This window comes from Typopeltis vanoorti, chromosome 12 (assembly GCF_054136105.1).
Source record: "Typopeltis vanoorti isolate ZY-2024b chromosome 12, IOZ_Tvanoo_1.0, whole genome shotgun sequence".
Classification (NCBI taxonomy): Eukaryota; Metazoa; Arthropoda; class Arachnida; order Uropygi; family Thelyphonidae; genus Typopeltis; species Typopeltis vanoorti.
The window spans coordinates 105,488,062-105,507,909 of NC_143560.1; the positions used below are offsets into that span (position 1 = coordinate 105,488,062).

Consider the following 19,848-nt stretch of genomic DNA (forward strand, 5'->3'; position numbering starts at 1 on the left):
GGAATGCTTATAAATGCATGCATTTATTAACAAATAAATAGTACTTCTTTCTCAAGTAATGAGCTTGCGCAGCAAGAATGTAGAATTCGCCACTTTGTGAAGCACCTACACACTGACAGTTTTCAATTACTGTTGAAATGTTCATTTTTAGTTCCTCTAACGTGTGAGGATTAATCCAATAAAAAACACTTTGGAGATACACCCAATAATGAATAGCATTATACATGTCTGTAAGGAGATGTGCTTTGCATTGTGGGATACTAAAACAAGTGATGCGAAGTCATTAGCTTCTTTATATGAGTTGCCCCAGTCCTGAAAATAGTTCAGGTGCAAACTTGTTTGCTTCTTTCACTTGGATAAAGAATTAAACCAAGAATATAATTTCTTGGTATCTTTAATTTTTAGAGATACTTCCAAAGGAAAAAATTTGGTGATCTTGGAGGCCACCATTCTTTCAAGATGAGATGGTCACTGAAAATTTCTTGCAAAAAATGTATCGTGCTATTTGGTGTGGGACAGTGCCACATGATCTGCACCAAATAGCACAATACATTTTTTGAAATTTGAAAACCCATTTTCTTTGAAATGATGGTGAATAGTTCCATCTACCAGGACATCATCATCACACAGTTTGTGGCACCTTGATGTTGGTGGAACCAACAATGCCATTCGCTGACATCAAGGTGCCACAAACTGTGTGATGATGTCCTGGTAGATGGAACTATTCACCATCATTTCAAAGAAAATGGGTCTCTCTATACGGCTGTGTGATATCACACACCAAATTCCAATTTTTTGAGAATGCAAAACTTTTTCATGAAAGGCATGGATTTTCACATGACCAAATCCTATTGTTTTGACTATTCACATACCACTGAGATAAAACCAGGCCTGGTCACTGAAGAAAACTGTATCAAGCATCTCCATACTATGTTCTTCAATGAATAAGCATAACTATCTGCAGAAGATTATTCGTTTGCCTTTATTTTGGTCCTTCAGTTCATGGACTGAGTTGTCATGATATGGATGAAGGTGTAACGATCTTGTAGCTTTCTGAACACTGCTATATGACATTGAGATTGCATGGCAAATTTCCTGAGGCTTTTTGTTGGGGACAACTGCAATGCTCTCTTTACCACATCCATTTTATTGTCAGTCAAAATGGAGGATCTTCCAGAGCGATTCCTATTTGCAACAGATCCAGTTTCATGCACTAATCTTGTTATCGACTTCTGAGAGACTGCTATAAAGATATTTCTTGCAAAATTCCTCGGCAACATGTGTAAGAATGATAAGTGAAATAACTTTCCAAAATGAAACCTTGTTGTGGCTGGGAAAAAGACATTTCACTTCCACAATGAGCAAAGCTACACTAAGAACAACTTGTACATATCACAGTGAACTTGGCATCTCCAACAGTTTGTAATAATATGATGGTAATATCTAGTGGCATAAGGAATTATTATAATGATTTGGAAACAATTGGTACAAATTCAAACTTTCAATTGTGTGACTTTACAATAATGCCATGATCAGATTGCATATGGATTATTTATGCACAGATTTGGTCACCAAGTTTTCATATGGATGAAGATATATTAGAAAGGGTCCAGAGAAGGAAGACAAAATGAGGGAGTGCAATTTGTTGAACTTCATGAGTAGGAGGATATGATTGAAACATATGTTGGAAAGGAGTTGTTACCAAGTTAATGTGGAAGGAGTTTTTTTCATAGAACAAGAGATGGATAGAATAAAGAATAAGAGGGTAAGTAAGGAGGGGCAGGTTCTTAGCACGGAGAGGTGGTGAGTGGAATGCATTGCCTCAGAATGTTGCAAACTGACTCATTTATTGAGTCTAAATTTATTAAAACTGCCAACTTACTACATTAACTGCAAATGAGTATAATATGGAACAGAAAATTTTTATAAGTTGATAAGCTGGCAGTTTTAATAAGACACCATTCTCTTATCAAAGAGAACATAATACCAAAACAATACCGTCTCATCAGCGCTATATACATGGCTACAGTTTTATTAAGAAAATCCCCAAATTTCATTATGTGATGGGAGACTATCATCTTGCTTATTGGAGATATGAAGTAGTATGAAAAAGCATTAGTTGCTAGAGCAGGGAAACTCTTAGCCTGGCTCAGCACTGAATATACCATATCTTTCAAATATTTCAGGTTTGGATTTGTATAATTCTATGATTACTGTGCAGCACTGCATTATAGTATCGTGCTGGGATTATCATACGTAAAAGATTGCAGAATAAAAATTTAGAAATAGTACTTCCTATAGTCCATAAAATTTGTCTAGTTTCAAGAGTAGAGATTTTTGTCTGCATCTGCTTTTTCTTTTTTCAGGAAGCAACAGACAGATACACTAGAGATTGTCAAAAACTACTCTGAAGTAAGGGTATATATAAATAAAGAACTAAGTTTCCTATATTTTATTCTGTTAAAAAAGATATATATACACACACAGATATATCTTAGTCATAGCTACCTGGCCATCTTGTAGTTCTAGAATAAAGGATGGCACTCCTAGTTTTCTTTGCAGGTATATTAACAAACCATTAAGTCTTACAGTCCTAAAGAGAAGTTCTATTTCCATTTTCTGGCCTATATCAAATTCCAGATCTTAAAGAGATAAATAATTATTAGATATTAATTTTCTGTTCAACATATTCAGCATCAGAAACACAGGACAGTAAGACCCTGAATGTAGTTCTTAGAATTTAGAGCACTAAATGGAGTCATTTTAACATTATGTAAATAGGAAAAGGTGAAAATACAATCTTGAATAGAACAGTATCGAACTTTTATTCAATAATATCATTATATATAAACTTATACTGTATAATATATTTATAGCTTTACATTTCAGATGAAGGGCTGGGACTTGAGCATCTTCTAGGAGCTTTGGCATATTGAAGACTGAGCCACAAAGGGTCATTTCCTTTTTTTGTTCATGAAGGAGCTCTTGGTAGCAATATATTGCTTCAATAACACCTTGCCTAGATTTAGAGTTCTGCTTGTAATCTTGGTTATTTTCTAAGAATTGGTCTGTAATTTGCATGATTGTTGTGATACTTTTATTAATAAACACTACTAAATTCTTTTTATCCTAGCAGATAAGTAAATATATTTTTCTGCCTTGAAAACTGATATTTTTCAGCCTTGAAGCCAGGTGTGCATTTTTCTTCATGAGAAATAAAAGTACAGGAAGGCATCCTTTCCCTGAAAAGTTCTGTTTCATCCATATTAAAAACAATTTTAGAATAACTGCCTCACTCTGGCTTTTAGATTTTAGGAAATTCGTGCACTATTTTTATATCTGAACTTGCCACTTCTCCAATGACATATGTATATTCTATGTAGGTTCTATGCTTTTTAAATCTATCAAACCAGCCTCTACTAGCTGTAAATGTTTCTTGTCTTTTCCATTATTATCAACTGACTTAACTGTATCTGTATGTTATGTTTAGGTCGATCATCCACCCAAATGCAAAGCCCCCCCCCCCCCCCCCCCCCCAATTTCTCCAGTGAGTATAGCATCTTGAAAAGCATTACCTTTGTTGCTGAAAATCTTATTTTGTCTGCATTTTTCATAATTGTTTTTATAGTAGATGTGTGCCCAATTTAAAGAAGCACCTATATCAACTTGATGTTTGCCTGCTTCTATCTTAACATTTACTATTTTATATTCAGGGAAATGCTTTCTCTATACATCTTTGATTTTTCACAATTGCTAATATTTTCTAGGCATTATGGCTCAAAAAAGAAGAAATGTTTTTTTTTTTTTTTTTTAAACTAATTAAAACACTATTTAAAAACTGTATGTATTTAAAAACTGAATACATGCATTTTGTATCAACCATGTTGAATTACCAAGTCAGTACATTCAGCATTATTGCTTGAAGGCTGCAAGTTTGGGAAATTACCATTTTACCAAGCATTAACAAAACAGCATTGAATGTGGGTAGCATTAACCAGGGTCTTACTGTATTATTCATGTTACATATTAACTGTAATTCCAATTTATTATACAGACTACTGTTTACATTTCTGCAGTGTCAGTTAAGATTTTAAAAAGAAATGACAGTGAGATTTGGATATAAGAATGCAGATGAGCAAAATCTATAAATTAAAGATGCCAAGAAATTATATTCCTGGTTTAATCCTTTATCCAAGTGTAAGCAAACAAAGATTGTGCCTGAAGTAACTTCAGGACTGGGTAACTTGTATATAGAAGCTATCACATCACTTGCCTTAGTATTCCATAATACAAAGCACATATCTTTATGGGCATGTATAATGCTATGCATTATGGGAAGGGTCACTACCCAGACCACTTTTGACCTTTATTGATTTCTCATCAGTGGGAGCCACTTCTGGATCTGGCTCTATTAGTGAGTTTTCGATTAATGTGCATGTTTTAAAGAATGCATTAGGCGCATTAATCAAGGGATTGCTGTATCTTCACAACTAGACTGCTTCAATATACAGGCTGTTGATTTCATTTCACATCACTTATCTTAGTATTCCATAGTCCTGTACGTTCAAGTGATCTAGTTGTGAAGATACTTGACTTGCAAACTGGTCTGGGTAGTGACTCTTCCCTTGCATAGCAATATAAACATAAACATCCAAAAGGACATATGTTTTGCATTATGAGATACTTAGCAGCAGCCTCTATATACAAGTAGCCTAGTCCTGAAGATACTTCACATGCATACATTGTTTGCTTACGCTTGTAAGTAAAGGATTAACAAGAATATAATTTCTTGTAAATTATAATTTACTTTGTAATCAACTGAAAACTTTCTGTAAACCAGTGATATTTTGATGGTTTTCTTATTTTAGTCATGCTGTAATGAACTATTTGTATACGAGCTAGTTTTCTTTTGTCATTCTCATATTATTGCATATGCTTTCAGTGGATGTGTAGATACAAGGATAGTCTTCTGCATTTATGATTTTTTTTTAAAATTTTATCATTTTCAGTTAATGCTTCCTCAGTTGCTTTATTTATTTGTAAAGTAATCTGATCTTTTGTCATTCTTCTAAAGCAAACCACTCACTTGTATCTAATTTTTCACTTGAGTTTTTTTATTTCCATTTTTGCTTAAATTCTTCCATTACTATCTTAGATTTGTTCTGCTTACACATTATTGAATATTAATAATTAAGTTCCTTTCTGATATTTAATTTGATATGGTTCAGCAATCGAGGAAAGATTTGATTGGGAACATTTATAATTGCTTTTTGACTAGAGAGGCAAATTTCGTGGTATTATATAACAGAATTTTTCCTTTTGGAATTTTTCTTCTTGTAGAACAGACACATTACATTTACCTGGGTATGATCTTAATCATCAACTAAATTACATTACATGTGGAATAAATATGTTTTAAACAGTAATAAAATGACAGAAAAAGAAAATTTTTAATATGCCTTAAACACCTGTTAATACACTCTCCCTTGATGAGTCTTTGGACTCCCTGGAGGTGTCACATAATAATTGTTCGATTAAAAAAAATTGATTTATAAATCAGATTTATTTATTTATTTTTTATTGTAAAAGCATTATGGCATGCTGTTAGAGTTAATTTTATTTACTACTTCTCTTCCATCTTCAAGATAAGTTAAGTTGAGTCCTTCATGGATAACAGCTTTCAACCCTTCTCTGTCAAAAGCAATGGGACTTTATGCCATGTCAGTTTCTCCTAGGTCTTGTTTTCCCTAATAGTGCCCTCAAACATAAAACAAGGTATTCTCTGTCTGATTCTATTCACACAATGTTGCCAAACCAATGGAATTTATGCTTTTTAACTGTGTTATGAATTGTTGAATTAGGGATATGAAAATCTTGCAGTACTTGTGCATTATCTTATGTTCTGTCCATTTATTTACTACTGATTTTATTTCATTCCTCCGTAAGAAGAAAAAAAGTTAGTCTTTCTTAGATAAAGAAACATGGGATATTTGTTAGCGAACATGTTCAGCAAAGTGGACATGATATCTATTCTCGAACCAACAGGCTGTGGAGTCAAACCCACTGTGAGCACAGATGCTTACCAGTTAGATGGAATGTGAATCATTCAGTGTGAGAGCAGGCAGTGCTGGGTTAAGCTTGTGAAATTGTGGCAGGTAATGGAAGAAACAGTGAGTAAGAGGCCAGAGTGAGAACAGGTGTAGGAATGATTCATTTCAGGTAGGCAAAGATGCCTACTTTCCTCCTCACCAATCCAGCATCTATGCTGAGGACATAATACATGTAACACTGAATTAACTGAAAACAGGAATTAGGATGTGTGGCAAATCAAAATATATCCAAGCAACTTGAGATATATTATGATACAGTATATCCTATAAAAAACTAGGCTTTCTTTTCCTGAAGATGCTATTTTTCATTCATCCAGCTAATAACTCTGTACACATTCCAAATCCATCCATAAATACTGTTCACATGTTTTGGGTAGTGCACCACTAAGTTTTTCCTTCATATCCCTTCATTCAACCACTGTTTGGAAGGTTGCAGTGGATCTGGTGTGTACCTGTCCAAGAAAAGAGATGTAATTTAATTGTGGAGATCTTACCTTCTTTAACTTTTGATAATGTGGAGTATGGTCTTACATGAAATAAGGCAGATTATGTTTTGGTGGTATTGAAGTTGGCAAGGTTGTTCTTATCCCATTGAAATACAGCAAGGAGATCAGTGTTTAAGGCATTGATTACAGGTCTTTCAAATGGAAAAAAAATAAAAAATCTTTTGCGAGTTAGATACAAAAAATTTTGATTCTATCTGGCATGAATTGGAATGGAGTGCATTGATTTTTAGTATGTTAATCATCAGTGTAGACTTGAGGCCAATACTGCCAGGTTTAGTCTTGTTTTCATGCCCTGACTAGATGTGAAATACAGAAGTTTTCTTGCCCTTTTCAATTTGGCCTTAATTTTTTATATTTTTTTATTTTGTAGCTTTAGTAGAATTAAGGTTTGAGCTAGTTGGAGATTGTGGTCAGAACAGAAAGAACCAAATATTGTAATATTTGGATATTTTGTCTTCTTTTTTCAAAAAGTAAATCATAAGCTGTGGACTACTATTTAGGGGAGACCAGATAAAGAAATTATATCTTTTTTTTTTTTGCTTTTAGTTACAAAGCAAAAAAAAAAAAAAAAAAGATATCATTTCTTTATCTGGTCTCCCCTAAATAGTCCACAGCTCATGATTTACTTTTTGAAAAAAGAAGACAAAATACCTGTTTTGAGATTTTTTCCAGGATTGCTCGCACTTGAGACATAATTAATTTTTTTTTTAATATGATAACATTTATGTATTATGAAAATTACTAACCTGTGATTTATTATGTACTATATGCAATTTTTATATAATATATAAAAACATAAGGCTTTTTTAGAACCAAAAAAAGTTTGTTTTTTGTACCACATCATAATTTTTATCCTAATCTATAGAAATCATCTATCTTTTTTCAATACACTAAATCTTGGATATAGTTACAATTACAAGCAAAAAAATAATATTAGGACTGAGGTATTGTTTTTCTTCAAGGTACAGAACAAGTATTCTTTACATTTGCCCAACTAAAATTTCTTCGTTGTTAAGTGGGCCAGTCAAAGTAGCACTGCCAGCCTGGTTGGCGAGTGATAAGCTTATCCATTCTCCAGCCAAAGGGCTGCGGGTTCGAATCCTGACATGGGCATTGATGTTTGTGATTGTCTGTGAAAATACTAGTGGTGGTGGATGGTAGAAGGCATTGGTGTAGATGATGATGGTAGTTGCTGTTCGTTGTAGTTGATGGGGGATAGAGAGTTGTAGAGTAGGTGCCCTCCCTTGATGAGTCTTTGGACTCCCTGGATATGTCATGTAATAATAATAATAATATATGTCAGTTTCACTCCCTTCCCCCTCTTTTAGGGTTGCTTAAGCAGTCAATGGCAATAGCACTGTTCTATCTCAGGAAGCTTATTGCACTGGCATATTGATTATCACCAATATGAACCTACCCAAGATCGGGTCATATCTATAATTCTGTGGCATCAGATATCTCTTTTGCAAAGGTGAAAGGGGGGGTATATAATTAACTCTCACTGTAGCAAATACTGCTATGGCAAACTACTGAAAAGTCTCCACGCCTGATAGCTATAGTGAGAGCCAACTGTATTAACAAAGGGCATGGTGCAGATTAATGAACAACTTTTTCTTCTTTATTAGCTTGGTTAAAAACTAACAGCAACCATTATGGAAGATTGCTGTTTCTCACTGTAAGAGGTGCAACATAATCTGTTACATAAACTGACTAAGTGAGCAAGAGGTGTATGGGGAGTTGAGTAAAGTAGATGTTAATAAGGCTGTGAGACTTGATAATATATCACAACGTATACTGAAGGAATGTGCCAGGGAGTAGACACCTGCCTTGACGTGTTTTTTTTTTTTAATACGAGTCTTGCACTCGGTCAACTTCCTAAGAAGTGGAAGGAGGGCAAGATTGTGCCACTTCATAAAAGAGGTGATCGAACTCAAGCATCCAACTATAGGCCTATCTGTGTGTCAGGTGTTGTGGTTAAATTGTTGGAGAAGCTTGTGAGAACTAGGATCCAGAATTGGGTTGACTACAATGGTATTATCTTTGATGGACAGCATGGATTTGCTCAAGGGAGATCATGTTTTAGTAATCTACTTACTTATTATAATAAAGTGACTGCTTCCTTGGACAGAGGAGAAGGATAAACAGTAATATACTTGGATTTTGCAAAGGCTTTTGATACAGTACCACATGATAAGTTAACAGTCAAACTAGAGCAGATGGAGATGGATATTAGATTAGTGCATTGGATTGGAGACTAGCTATCTGATAGGTATCAACAAGTTGTGTAGGGGGGGGAGCAATATCAAGGAAAGTCACTAGTGGAGTGCCTCAGGGGTCTGTTTTAGGGCCATTACTGTTTAACTTGTATATTAATGATATTGGTGAAGATTTGGATGGAGATATTCAGTTGTTTGCAGATGATGCAAAGTTGGGAAGAGCCATAAAAAGTAGTGAAGATGTAGTAGCCTTACAAGAAGACTTGAATAAATTGAGTGACTGGGCACAGAAATGGGGATGTGAGTTCAATGTTGTAAAATGTAAGGTTTTAAAATTTGGAAAACAAAGATGGGATGCAGAATTTATGCTTGGTGAGGATGTATTGTTGGAGGTAGAGGAAATAAGAGATCTGGAGGTGATAGTGGATAAGGATCTAAAATTTAGGGCACACATAGCCAAAATTGTGAAGACAACACAAAGGCTTCTGGGAATGATGCAGAGGACACTGACATGTAGAAGTAGGGAGATTCTTGTTCCATTGTATAAGGCTTTGATTAGGCCACACATGGACTATTGTGCCCAGATTTGGTCACCTAGTTTTCAGAAGGATGAAGAGATGTTGGAAAGGGTCCAAAGGTGACTGACTAAGGTAGTTTCTGACCTCTGGAATGTTGAGTATGAGGAAAGATTGAGAAGATGTAATTTGCAGAGTCTGGTGGACAGGAGGAAGAGGGGAGATATGATAGAGACCTACAAGTTGGTAAGGGGTTGTTATAGGATCAATGGTGGAGTAGTTCTACAGAAAATAGTGGGAGATCAGGGGAGAACCAGAGGTCATTCCTGGAAACTGTATAAAGAGGGTGTGAGTAGCGGAGTGAGAGGCAGGTTTTTTTCGTGCAGAGTTGTAAATGATTGGAATGCCTTGCCTGAGAGTGTGGTGTCTGCAAAGAGTTTGAGTGTGTTTAAGACATGGTATGATGAGCTGTGTGTGATAAAGGGACTCCCCAGATGAGTCTTGGGGGTAATAATAATAATAATAAATAAGTTGATAGGGAATTTAAAGGCTGAAACACAATCTTTCAGTCAGTGTGTGCATGTGGGTTTCTAAACACTGAATATTTTGCCAGCTAAGGAAATATTTTTGAGATGGGCTAGTTCTGCTGAATGTCATAGGTCTTAATAGAAGAAGACTGGAATTCACCAAATACTGCTTGATTTACCATATTACATTTGCCTTCAAAATTAAGAAAGCAGAACAAAAACTGTTATTAAACTTATATTACTAAATTCTAGATCAGGTATCCCCAAATGACCAATGCAAAATCTAGAAATAAAATAATTACTTTCAGCATAGAAAATAATTATTTTATTTCTAGATTTTGCATTGGCCAAGATTTTGACATACAATATCATTTATGGTAAACATTTCTGCAATTTGCTACAAATATCAAGTAAAAGTTTGATTTCATGTTTTGGAAAAATTATTGCAGAGAAAAAGTGCAAGTTTGCTCATTAATTACTATGTAAATTTGCAGTGTAATTTAAACGCTGTCTATAATTAGTCAATAATAATGTTTGTGGGATAATATCAATATGATTTATTGATTTTCAGCTAATAAGTGATCTGTATCATTTGGTATTACTGGTTGGAATTATGGGAAAAGCAACTAAGACTATGATGCCCATATCTGTTTGTTACTTGTGTGGGTTACCTTCATTTGAAATGCTTATTATCCTAGATCTGATTTAAATCCACTACATACTAGGACAACATAGGAGAAATGTCATCTTGTTTTTATGAACTGGGACTGACCCAGCGAGCCAGTTTATACTAGGAAAACTAATTGGACCATTTCTAATTAAATTATGAAATAAGAGTAGGTAGTCAAGAAAACATACCATAAATTGCATACCCATCTCCATTAAAGAAAGCTCCACGTTCTGTGTATGAATAACAATATCTGCCATTAATGTTCTTACTTATATCTTGAAACTTTCCATTAATATTAATATTTTTCATGCATCCTTTTATGCTTTGAATATCCTGAAAAAGGAAAAACACAAACATTTCTTTTCAAGTTACCTGTAGTTTCTTCTGTCTTAAATAAGAAATTTGAATATGAAACTCCAGTGACTAAAACTGGTCTGTTTAATAAATGTTCATATTTCTAAAATTATATTCTTTATTCTATCTTAATTTTTTGGCATCCAAATGATACCTCTTTCTAGTGGGAAAAAAATTATTTTTTTAAAAATATACTTGACTCTCACTATAGCAGACACATTCACTATAATGAATTCTTGATGAAAGCCTCATAAGGAACAATGCTGTTATAAAGAAAATAGTATTCTTGTGGCCCTAAAGAGTCTCTATAGTGAGAGTTGACTGCATATTGTGCCAACCGAAATTCAGAGATTTGTTCTCTTATCTAGGTTTTTAACTTTTCATTATTTCCTTAGAAGAGCGGTTCCCAAACTTTCAGTACCCACATAACCCCTTTTAAAATTTCCATAACACTGGTATAACACCCCCTCCTCAAGCAAAGAAAATTTGGGAGAAGTTATATTTATGATATTCGTGTTTGTCATTTTTTTTAACATTTTGACAATTTTTTTTGTTTTTGTTTAAAAAACATTTGTGGTATATAAATTACAAACAGGCAAATCAATTTTTCTGAAATTATTGAATGCATTATTATGAATCCAGTTTTTTATTTATATATTCATATGGAGTTTCCTCCTTTTTCTTCCCCATCCCTATTGGGGTGAGTTGAGCCCCCTCATGGGGGGGTTAAGTATTTATTGCTGTAGATCCATGTGTTTACGGGGCCGGTTTGCCTGCTGGCGGGATGAAAAACTCCAGATAAACTGGGGGGAAAAATCCTGCTGTCCACGCCCAAGACCGGCTAACTTAACTATGGTTGAGGAAGATCCTTAAGCTCCTCACATCGGCGATGGGAATCGAACCCAGGACACTCCTTCTCCAGGCATACGGTTGCGAAGCACAAAGCCACTAGGCTAACCGCGCGGACATGAATCCAGTATACATAAAAACAAAAATTATGAAATTTAAATTTTAAAGCATTAAAAAAAGTTTAATGAGATAAATAAAATTTGGCAGAGAATGCAACCATCTGTTAACCAGATGTGGCCAGAATGGAGGGCAGTTGATACAAACACTTTGTTTAAACTTTTAGATTTTTTTTTTTTTGTTATCGAAAAATTTAAATTATAGAAAAAACCTGTACTTATCTGTGATAATATGATGACAAAAATATAAAAGAAAGAAAAACAAACCAGTAATAATTAAAAAACAAACAAGTGCCTCATATCCCTCCCCTAAGGATCTTTAGCATACTCCTAGAGTAAACAGCCTTTAGAAGATTAGCATTCACTTTATTAGTGAAACAAGGTCATCATCAGGAGCATTTCAACAGAATAGAATAGTAAAGCGACAAAATTAATTCTTAATTTAACTTAGGTTAGGTTAAGGATAAAATACCAAATGATTTACGAATAAAAATGTAACAGTATACCTCAAGGGCTCAAAGTTGGCAGGAAAACGACCCACGGGAAGACCAAGATGTAGGTGAATTGATACTGTACAAAGTGTCTTAGATGATAGAAATATAAGATCTGATGATGTTGGAGTCTTGACAAGTAACAGACTGATTTGGAGGAAAATTGTAGATAGGAAGTTAGTAATGATGTAAATTTTTCATGTAGTACTATCATATCCTGTACAGAATTTGATGGAGTATTTATACAGCACTGATGCTACAGTTTAAGTGCAACATATGCTACAATTGTCACACAACTGGAGGAACCTGTAAACACATACAATGATGCATATCTATAATAACAGGTATAATAAATCTATATTATATCAATATAATTTATATATTTGGTTTAATCCTTTATCCAAGTGTAAGCAAACAAAGTTTGCACCTAGAGTATCTTCAGGACTGGGGCAACTCGTGGCAAAGGTTGACAAAGTTCTGATCACTTGCCTTAGTATCCCATAATGCAAAGCACATCTCCTTGCAGACGTGTAATGCTATGCATTATGGGAAGGGTCACTACCCAAACCGGTTTTGACCTTTATTGAGGTCTCTTCAGTGGGAGAGAGACCCAGAGGTGATACTAAGGTTGAAGCAATGCAGAAGTCATATTTCCATATACAAGTTGCCAAAAGGTATTGCATCTTATTATTAAATTACTCTGGATTAGAGAAAGATGTTGGAAGTTTTTTTCACTTGGTTAGACTATAAATTATATATTTAGTTTAATCTAAAAATAAAAGTTTGACCACCTTTGCCACGAGTTGCCCCAGTCCTGAAGATACTTCAGGCATAAACTTTGTTTGCTTACACTTGGATAAAGGATTAACCTAAATATATAATTTATAGTCTAACCAAGTGAAAAAAATTTCCAGCATCTTTCTCTAATCCAGAGTAATTTAATAATAAGGTGTGACAATCACCAGCTTCCCATTGGAGCCACAAATAAGGGCTTCCAAGCTTCACATCCATTTCACTTCAATGCATGTAACAATTTCATGTGGTATCCTGTCAAATTCTGCAAAGTCCAGCAATATTACTGTGTAGGCATTTCCTTTATCCAACTTACCGTATTTTCTGGCGTATAAGACGCACTTTTTTACCTTAAAAATTCGTCTTAAAAATGGGGCGCATCTTATATAATGAAGGCAAAGATTGTTTCCTCTTCTCAAAGTCATACGCACTCCCTTTTATGTTCCAAGATCTTTGTAGGCGGTTAATGGTGCAATCAAATTGATGCGTGACCTTCACGTGACTTCTAGCGCATCATTGGCTAAGAACGGGGAGTCCCTATTCAAGTTTCATAATATCTTATCCGAGTAATCAGTTACCGATGTTTATCAGTATTGAGTTGACATGTTGAGATATTTTGTGTTTACTTTGATATTTCTCCATAGATTTTTAGTGATGGAAAAAAACAGGTGACATTCATATACTTCAAGTTACAAATTTCAGGTTGTAAAATATGCAGAAGAACACAGGAATAGGGAAGCTGAAAGACATTTTGGACCTCTGCCTACAGAAAAAATGATTAGAACTTGGTGTGGTCAGAAGGAGATTTTGTACAATTTGCGTAATGAAAAGTGTGTGGAACATGGAAAAATTTCAAAGTGGCCAGAACTAGAGACCGAAGTTTTGAAATGGGTGCAAAAAAAATCGGCAAAATGGCATTGCCATTTCAACAAAAATGATTCGTACACATGTAATCAAAGTAGCATGTGAGCATTGTTTTGGTTTAGGTAAAGTTTAGGTTTTTTCCAGAAAATTGTATTAAATTTCTTGGGTGCGTCTTATACACCGCAAAATACGGTAGTTGTTACTTTGTTATAGAAAGGTCAAATGTCTCTTCACATAACTGTGCGACCTTTCACTAAATTCTTCCTTTTACCAATTTCTAAATTACTTTAATTACCACTCCTGAGATACTAAACGACCTATAATATACTACCTCTGTCTTGGAGTCTCCTTTATATGCAGCAGAACTATATTTTGCTCTCTTTTTATTCCCTTGACACCTTCATGGAGCCCAGATTTAGAGTATATAAATAACTTTCTTTCTAACTTAAAATCCTATTCATAGTTTTGTGATGACAGCTTAGTCAGAGAAGCTACCAATTTCCTTACATGTTCTTGTAATAGATAGGCTTGACAACTCATCTAATCTGATGCAGTTCTGCAATATCCTAAGTACCTTCAATTCATGTAACTATTCTCAAATCAGACATTGTCACATCTGGAGCTGTAATACTTGAATGGGACACCCTTTCAGTAACTCGACTATTTTTTCTGTTTCCATTGCCTCCTTACCTTCTGCACTTAGTCAAAGTAATCCTTCCACAGTTGTTTTCCGATTTACTCACATAGTGTACAAATCATCACAGTTGTAAAAAAAACTCTGGGATTTTCTTTGTCCACTTAGATGCTGCCTCTCGTAATCTGCTTTTGCTGTCCATACCACTCTTCTTGGTCTGTTTGTACTGTTCATGTATTTATATAAATTTTAATGCAACTTCTGCTTAATGATGTTATTCATCCATCTAACTATTACCTGATTTCTTCTCCTGACTTTTGGTATCACTTGTATTGTAATTCCACATGAAAATTTCATGTCTGGCAATTTTCCCCAGGTTAAGACCACAATCGCTATCTAAAGTGAGGTACCGTTGCCTTGGTCACCACCAAGTTCTGCTATTACCAGATTCAGCACTCTCAAACTCCGAGTTCTGTTCATTATCTGTTTCGAGTAATTATCTCTTATCAGTTGTATCAATTTGTAGATATGCAGAATGAGTTTGATGGCCTTTATATAAAGGATAATTGTTTGCATTTGAATAGATTTGGAGTTAGATATCTTGAGAAATTAGTTAGTTCAAATTCAGAAGTTACAGAGCCAGGGGGAACTGACTGATGCAAACAAGCATCTTTGTATTTACATAAAATTTAGCTCCTTGGATTCTAAAAGTTAACAGAATAGTCAACGTAAGTTGTGAGAGGTTGTGTGTCAATGGGGTGATACTTCAATTTATGTTATACTAATGTCAGATTTTTCTATTTTATTCCTTTCTTGTGATTTTTCTTCTTTCCATTGTATGTCCCATAGTTGAAATCCTCCATAATTACTTGCCTTACACTCATTGTTGTAATTCACAAATGCATACCATGCACACTCTCTCTCTCACATTCCTTGGTGTATAGTAACAGCCAACTATATATTTCACCCTGTGGCCTCTTTCTTGTACCAGATAGCTAAATGCACTGTGCTCTGCATCTCTGTCTTCCTGCTGAACTTTTTCTTTTGCTTCAATTCTTCTACTATCATTAACAAAATCTGCCCCATCTTGTGTGTTTCCTCTGTCCTGAAAATACCTATTGCATTCTAAGAGCGTCCGTAGCTCAGTTGGTATAGACGAAGCCCTTCGGTTGGAAAGACCTGGGTTTGATTCTAGTCCATGATGTGAGGAAATTTTATCTGGTCTCATTCGACTAAAGGGGATTTAGCTGGTCTCATATGGAGGTAGAGATTTTTTCACCCAGTAACTCTGGTTTTACGTCCCTCAGAACACGCATGGATTTACAACAATATGTGGAAGAGATGGGGTCCTCGCCACATGTTGTTATGCCCATAGTTAACCATGAGTCACATCATTGTAGTCAACCTCCTAAATAGGAGATGGCACATGAATGGGATTGCATTTTATCCCTCTCACTATATCGTTCTCGTCAACTGTCTCACTAATGTCTATAATTTTTGGTCAAGTTTAATTAACCAATGTCCCGAACTCCTTCACTGCTTCTGGCATTAATATACATAAACTGCAGTGTCACCCCTTTGGCACACAATCTATGTTGATTATTCTGCTAATTTTCAGAATTCAAGGAGCTACATTTAGCATGATCACATCATGCTAAATTTTATGTAAGTACAGCAAGTAAATCGTACCCTCCTCAAGGATGCTTGTTTGCATCTCCTCCCTATCCACTTGTCAAAAAAAAAAAAAAAAACCACTTAGTGCAAATTCAGAAGTTGCAGAGTCAGGAGAAACTAATTTCTCAAGATATCTAACTCCAAATCTATTCAAATGCAAACAATCATCCTTTATATAAAAGCCATCAAACTCATTCTGCATGTCTGCAAATCCCACAACATGACTAGTCATGACAATGCTTTACATGCAAACTGTTTATGCTGTGGTAGAGGATTAAAATGATCCTCTGTAGCTCAGTCAGTATAGATGAAGCCCTTTGGTTGGAAAGACCTATGTTCGATTCCCGTCCAAGATGTGAGGTACCTTCATCTGGTCTCTTTCAACTAAAGGTGAGTTAGCCAGTCTCATGCAGAGGTAGAGCGTTTTTTCACCCAGAAACTCAGGTTTTTTATTCTCAAAAACAGGCAAACCAGCCCCGTGAATACACATCTACAGACATAGGACACACCGGGAGGCATGGGTCAACCACCTTATCTTCAAGACTCACAGTTGCAAGGTCCACAGCTAAAGAACCTCAATGGTTCATGAAAAGCTTAAGACAAGACAGGAGGATTAAAACAAGATAATTCCTTAAGTATAATAAACTCTGACCATAATCTTACCCATGTCTCTTTTTCTACAGATTGATTGCCACTTGGCCAGTCTCTGACTTTTACCTTATGGCATTACATTGGTGCCAAGTAGGATAGAATGCAAGATTTCTGTGCCTCTTTTTCATGATCAGATTACTGTTTCTGTTATCATTTGCTCTGACTAAATAACTAAACCAAAACAAATAAACAAAACTTTATTTTTCCGCTTCACAGCAATCTCCCTCCCTCCCCCCACACAAAAAACCTCTGTACAAGCCATAGTCTTGTGCTTTTGCCATCCATGATAAAAATAGTGTATATTCAGTGGCTGAAGTAAAGGTAAAGAACTGTAGTTTCTTGCTCAGCCTACACTATAGCCTGATACAAGTATAAGCAAATTATAGTTCGCCCACCGATTAGAGGTCCCTCGACACTTCTGCGCATGTCAGAAAAAGGAGAATCCATTCCAATAATAGGGTAATCAGTCTGTCTTCTTGGATGTGTTTGTTTATTATTACAGGTCGGAAAATTTAGCTTTTCTTTTACGAACATTGTAGTTTTTAAAGTAACTATTTTGCTTGTATAATAGTTGGAAAAATGTACGTCGAGTATTAACAAAATTAAAAAAGTTAATTTTTTGTTTTATGTTATACCTAAGTTTATTTTTAAGAAAGTTTTCTATAAAATAATTATATAGAAAAACAGAAATTTTTTCAAATGAACTTAGATATTCTAAACTTGCAGTTGAGAGAATTGAGACACTTTAATGTCCTAAACCGATTAATTATTTATGACTTGTTGTGACTCTTTTAACAAACCCATGCAAAAAAAGGTTGGAAAAAATACCATTCTCAAATCCATTTAATTTTCATAGTCATCTGAATCGGTGTCCAAACCGCCATCACTTTCACTTAAACTGATCACCAAAGATTCGCATAATTCTTCGATAATTCCGTCTCTGTCCCAATACATATTTTCCAATGAGGTGACATGAAAGCAATATTTTCTCCAGTTTTGAACTGTAATACTTTTAATCGCTTGTTCTGAAAGCTTAAAAAGTTTCGACATGTCAATATCTCCAGTTACGTTGCAATGGCGAATGAAACTTTTCACTTCTGCCCAAATATATTCGATAGTATTAATATCACAATGATATGGTGGTAGTCTCAAAGCTAGAAATCCATGCTCTTTGAGCATCGTATCAAATTTAAATAGTTTAGTTGTGGGCGAGTTTCTTTTGACCAAATTAAGCAATTCAATTTTTTGCATATCTGGGGAATGAGAAATGTTATTTGCAGTGAGCCAATCCATAAGAACTTGCTTCTTATTACAATTTGGAACTTTGTTTGATCGAAGAGAGTGATATGAAGCATTATCAATTATAACAACAGCATTTTTAGGAAGGTTTGGAATCAGTTTTTCTTCTGCCCACTTTTCGAAGATTGTAGAATTCATTTGCCTATGGTAATTGGCTTTGTATGGTAAGTTTGAATTCGATAAAAAAACCTATTTCTCCACCCGCACACAAAATTATTATGCGGCGCGAGGTTTGTGGTTTGTAGCACTCCACATTCTTTTTTAGACTGCCAACATTTTCCATAATTTAAATTACTATCAATCCAAGTTTTATCTAGATACACAATCTTTTTTTTTTCCTCCCTGAAACGTCTTATTGCTCTTAAATACTGCGTTCTAGATAAAACAATGTCACTGTGCTCCATGATAAGTTTCCTTTTATTCTGGGACTTTTTAAAACAAAATCCGATTTCATGAAGTATTTTTCTTAAAGTTTCTCTTTTCCAAGGAAAATTAATTTTTTCTTTAAGCACAGGAATCAATTTCGAAACAGTTGGCACTCTTTTCTCGACCACGTAAAATTCGTGAATAGTTCTTCTTATAACGTCTACATCAAAATCATTCAAAGCTATGGTTTTGATGGTTTCCTTTACTCTGGCGCTTTTTTTTTTTAAGAGATTTAAATTTTGGCTTACCTTCACCTTTTGATTCCCTATGAATTCTTTTAACAGTTGACCCCGATACGCCCACAATTACACTTGCACGTGACTTGAGAAAGGGGAACAAGGAGACTATTCTTTTTCGCAGAATGTCAGCACATTATTCAACATTCTTTTGCAAGAGCTACTGAAACGTTTAACAGCAGAACTTGTTGACTGTACTGGATCCATCGTATAAATTAATAATAAAAAAATAATGCAAAAAAGCGACAACAAAAATCAAGCTAGTACTAGTACAGCGACAGACAAGAAAGCACGTGATTTCACATGTAGGCAACCAATTTGTACATCCTTCATTTCTTTTTCCCCTTCAGCATGAATCGACTATTCTTGGCAAAATGCCAAGGAAAGATCTACAAACGGTGGGCAAACTTTATCAACAAATCCAAAACAGACTTCATAAGGGCCGAATGCGATAAACTTTCCTCTTGTTTAACTGTCGGTCAAAACTTCTGGTCCCTCATTAAGGCTGTTATACATCTATAACTTCTTTCTTAAAGGAAGTAATTTAATGTAAATTCAAGAAACTTTGCAGTACTCAAACGATTCAATCTTCAAGATCTATAACCGATGTTTTAAACACTTTCCATTGTCAAGTAAAGTGAAGACAACTTAGTGAATTTTAATGCTACTAAAATATAGTCCTGTCTTATTACATAGAAGAAAGCTCTTCCTTGTAGTTGTGATTATGTTTCCATTTTCTTTCAATACAACTAAACATGGGTTTTAAAATTTGGGATCCACAGATAGGATGCTTCATACTCACTCACAGTTATACTGGAAGAAGTAAAGGATCTTGGGATGATTGTGGATAGAGATTTGAAATTTAAAGGACATATTGCAAAGGTTGTGAAGGCATCTCAGAAAATTGTGGCAATGTTT

General features: G+C 34.8%; 1 protein-coding gene across 1 annotated transcript in view; it reads right to left on the reverse strand.

The window, feature by feature from the left end:
- The window catches only part of LOC150101107 (laminin subunit alpha lam-3-like), a 789,889-nt gene that overhangs the window by 26,566 nt on the left and 743,475 nt on the right, over positions 1–19,848 (reverse strand). The window contains exons 61-62 of the mRNA XM_090402236.1: positions 10,733–10,877; positions 2,509–2,642 (exon numbers count right to left, since the gene is read on the reverse strand). Of these exons, the coding sequence (XP_090258362.1) occupies positions 2,509–2,642; positions 10,733–10,877 (279 nt within the window). The remainder of the gene's footprint in view (positions 1–2,508; positions 2,643–10,732; positions 10,878–19,848) is intronic.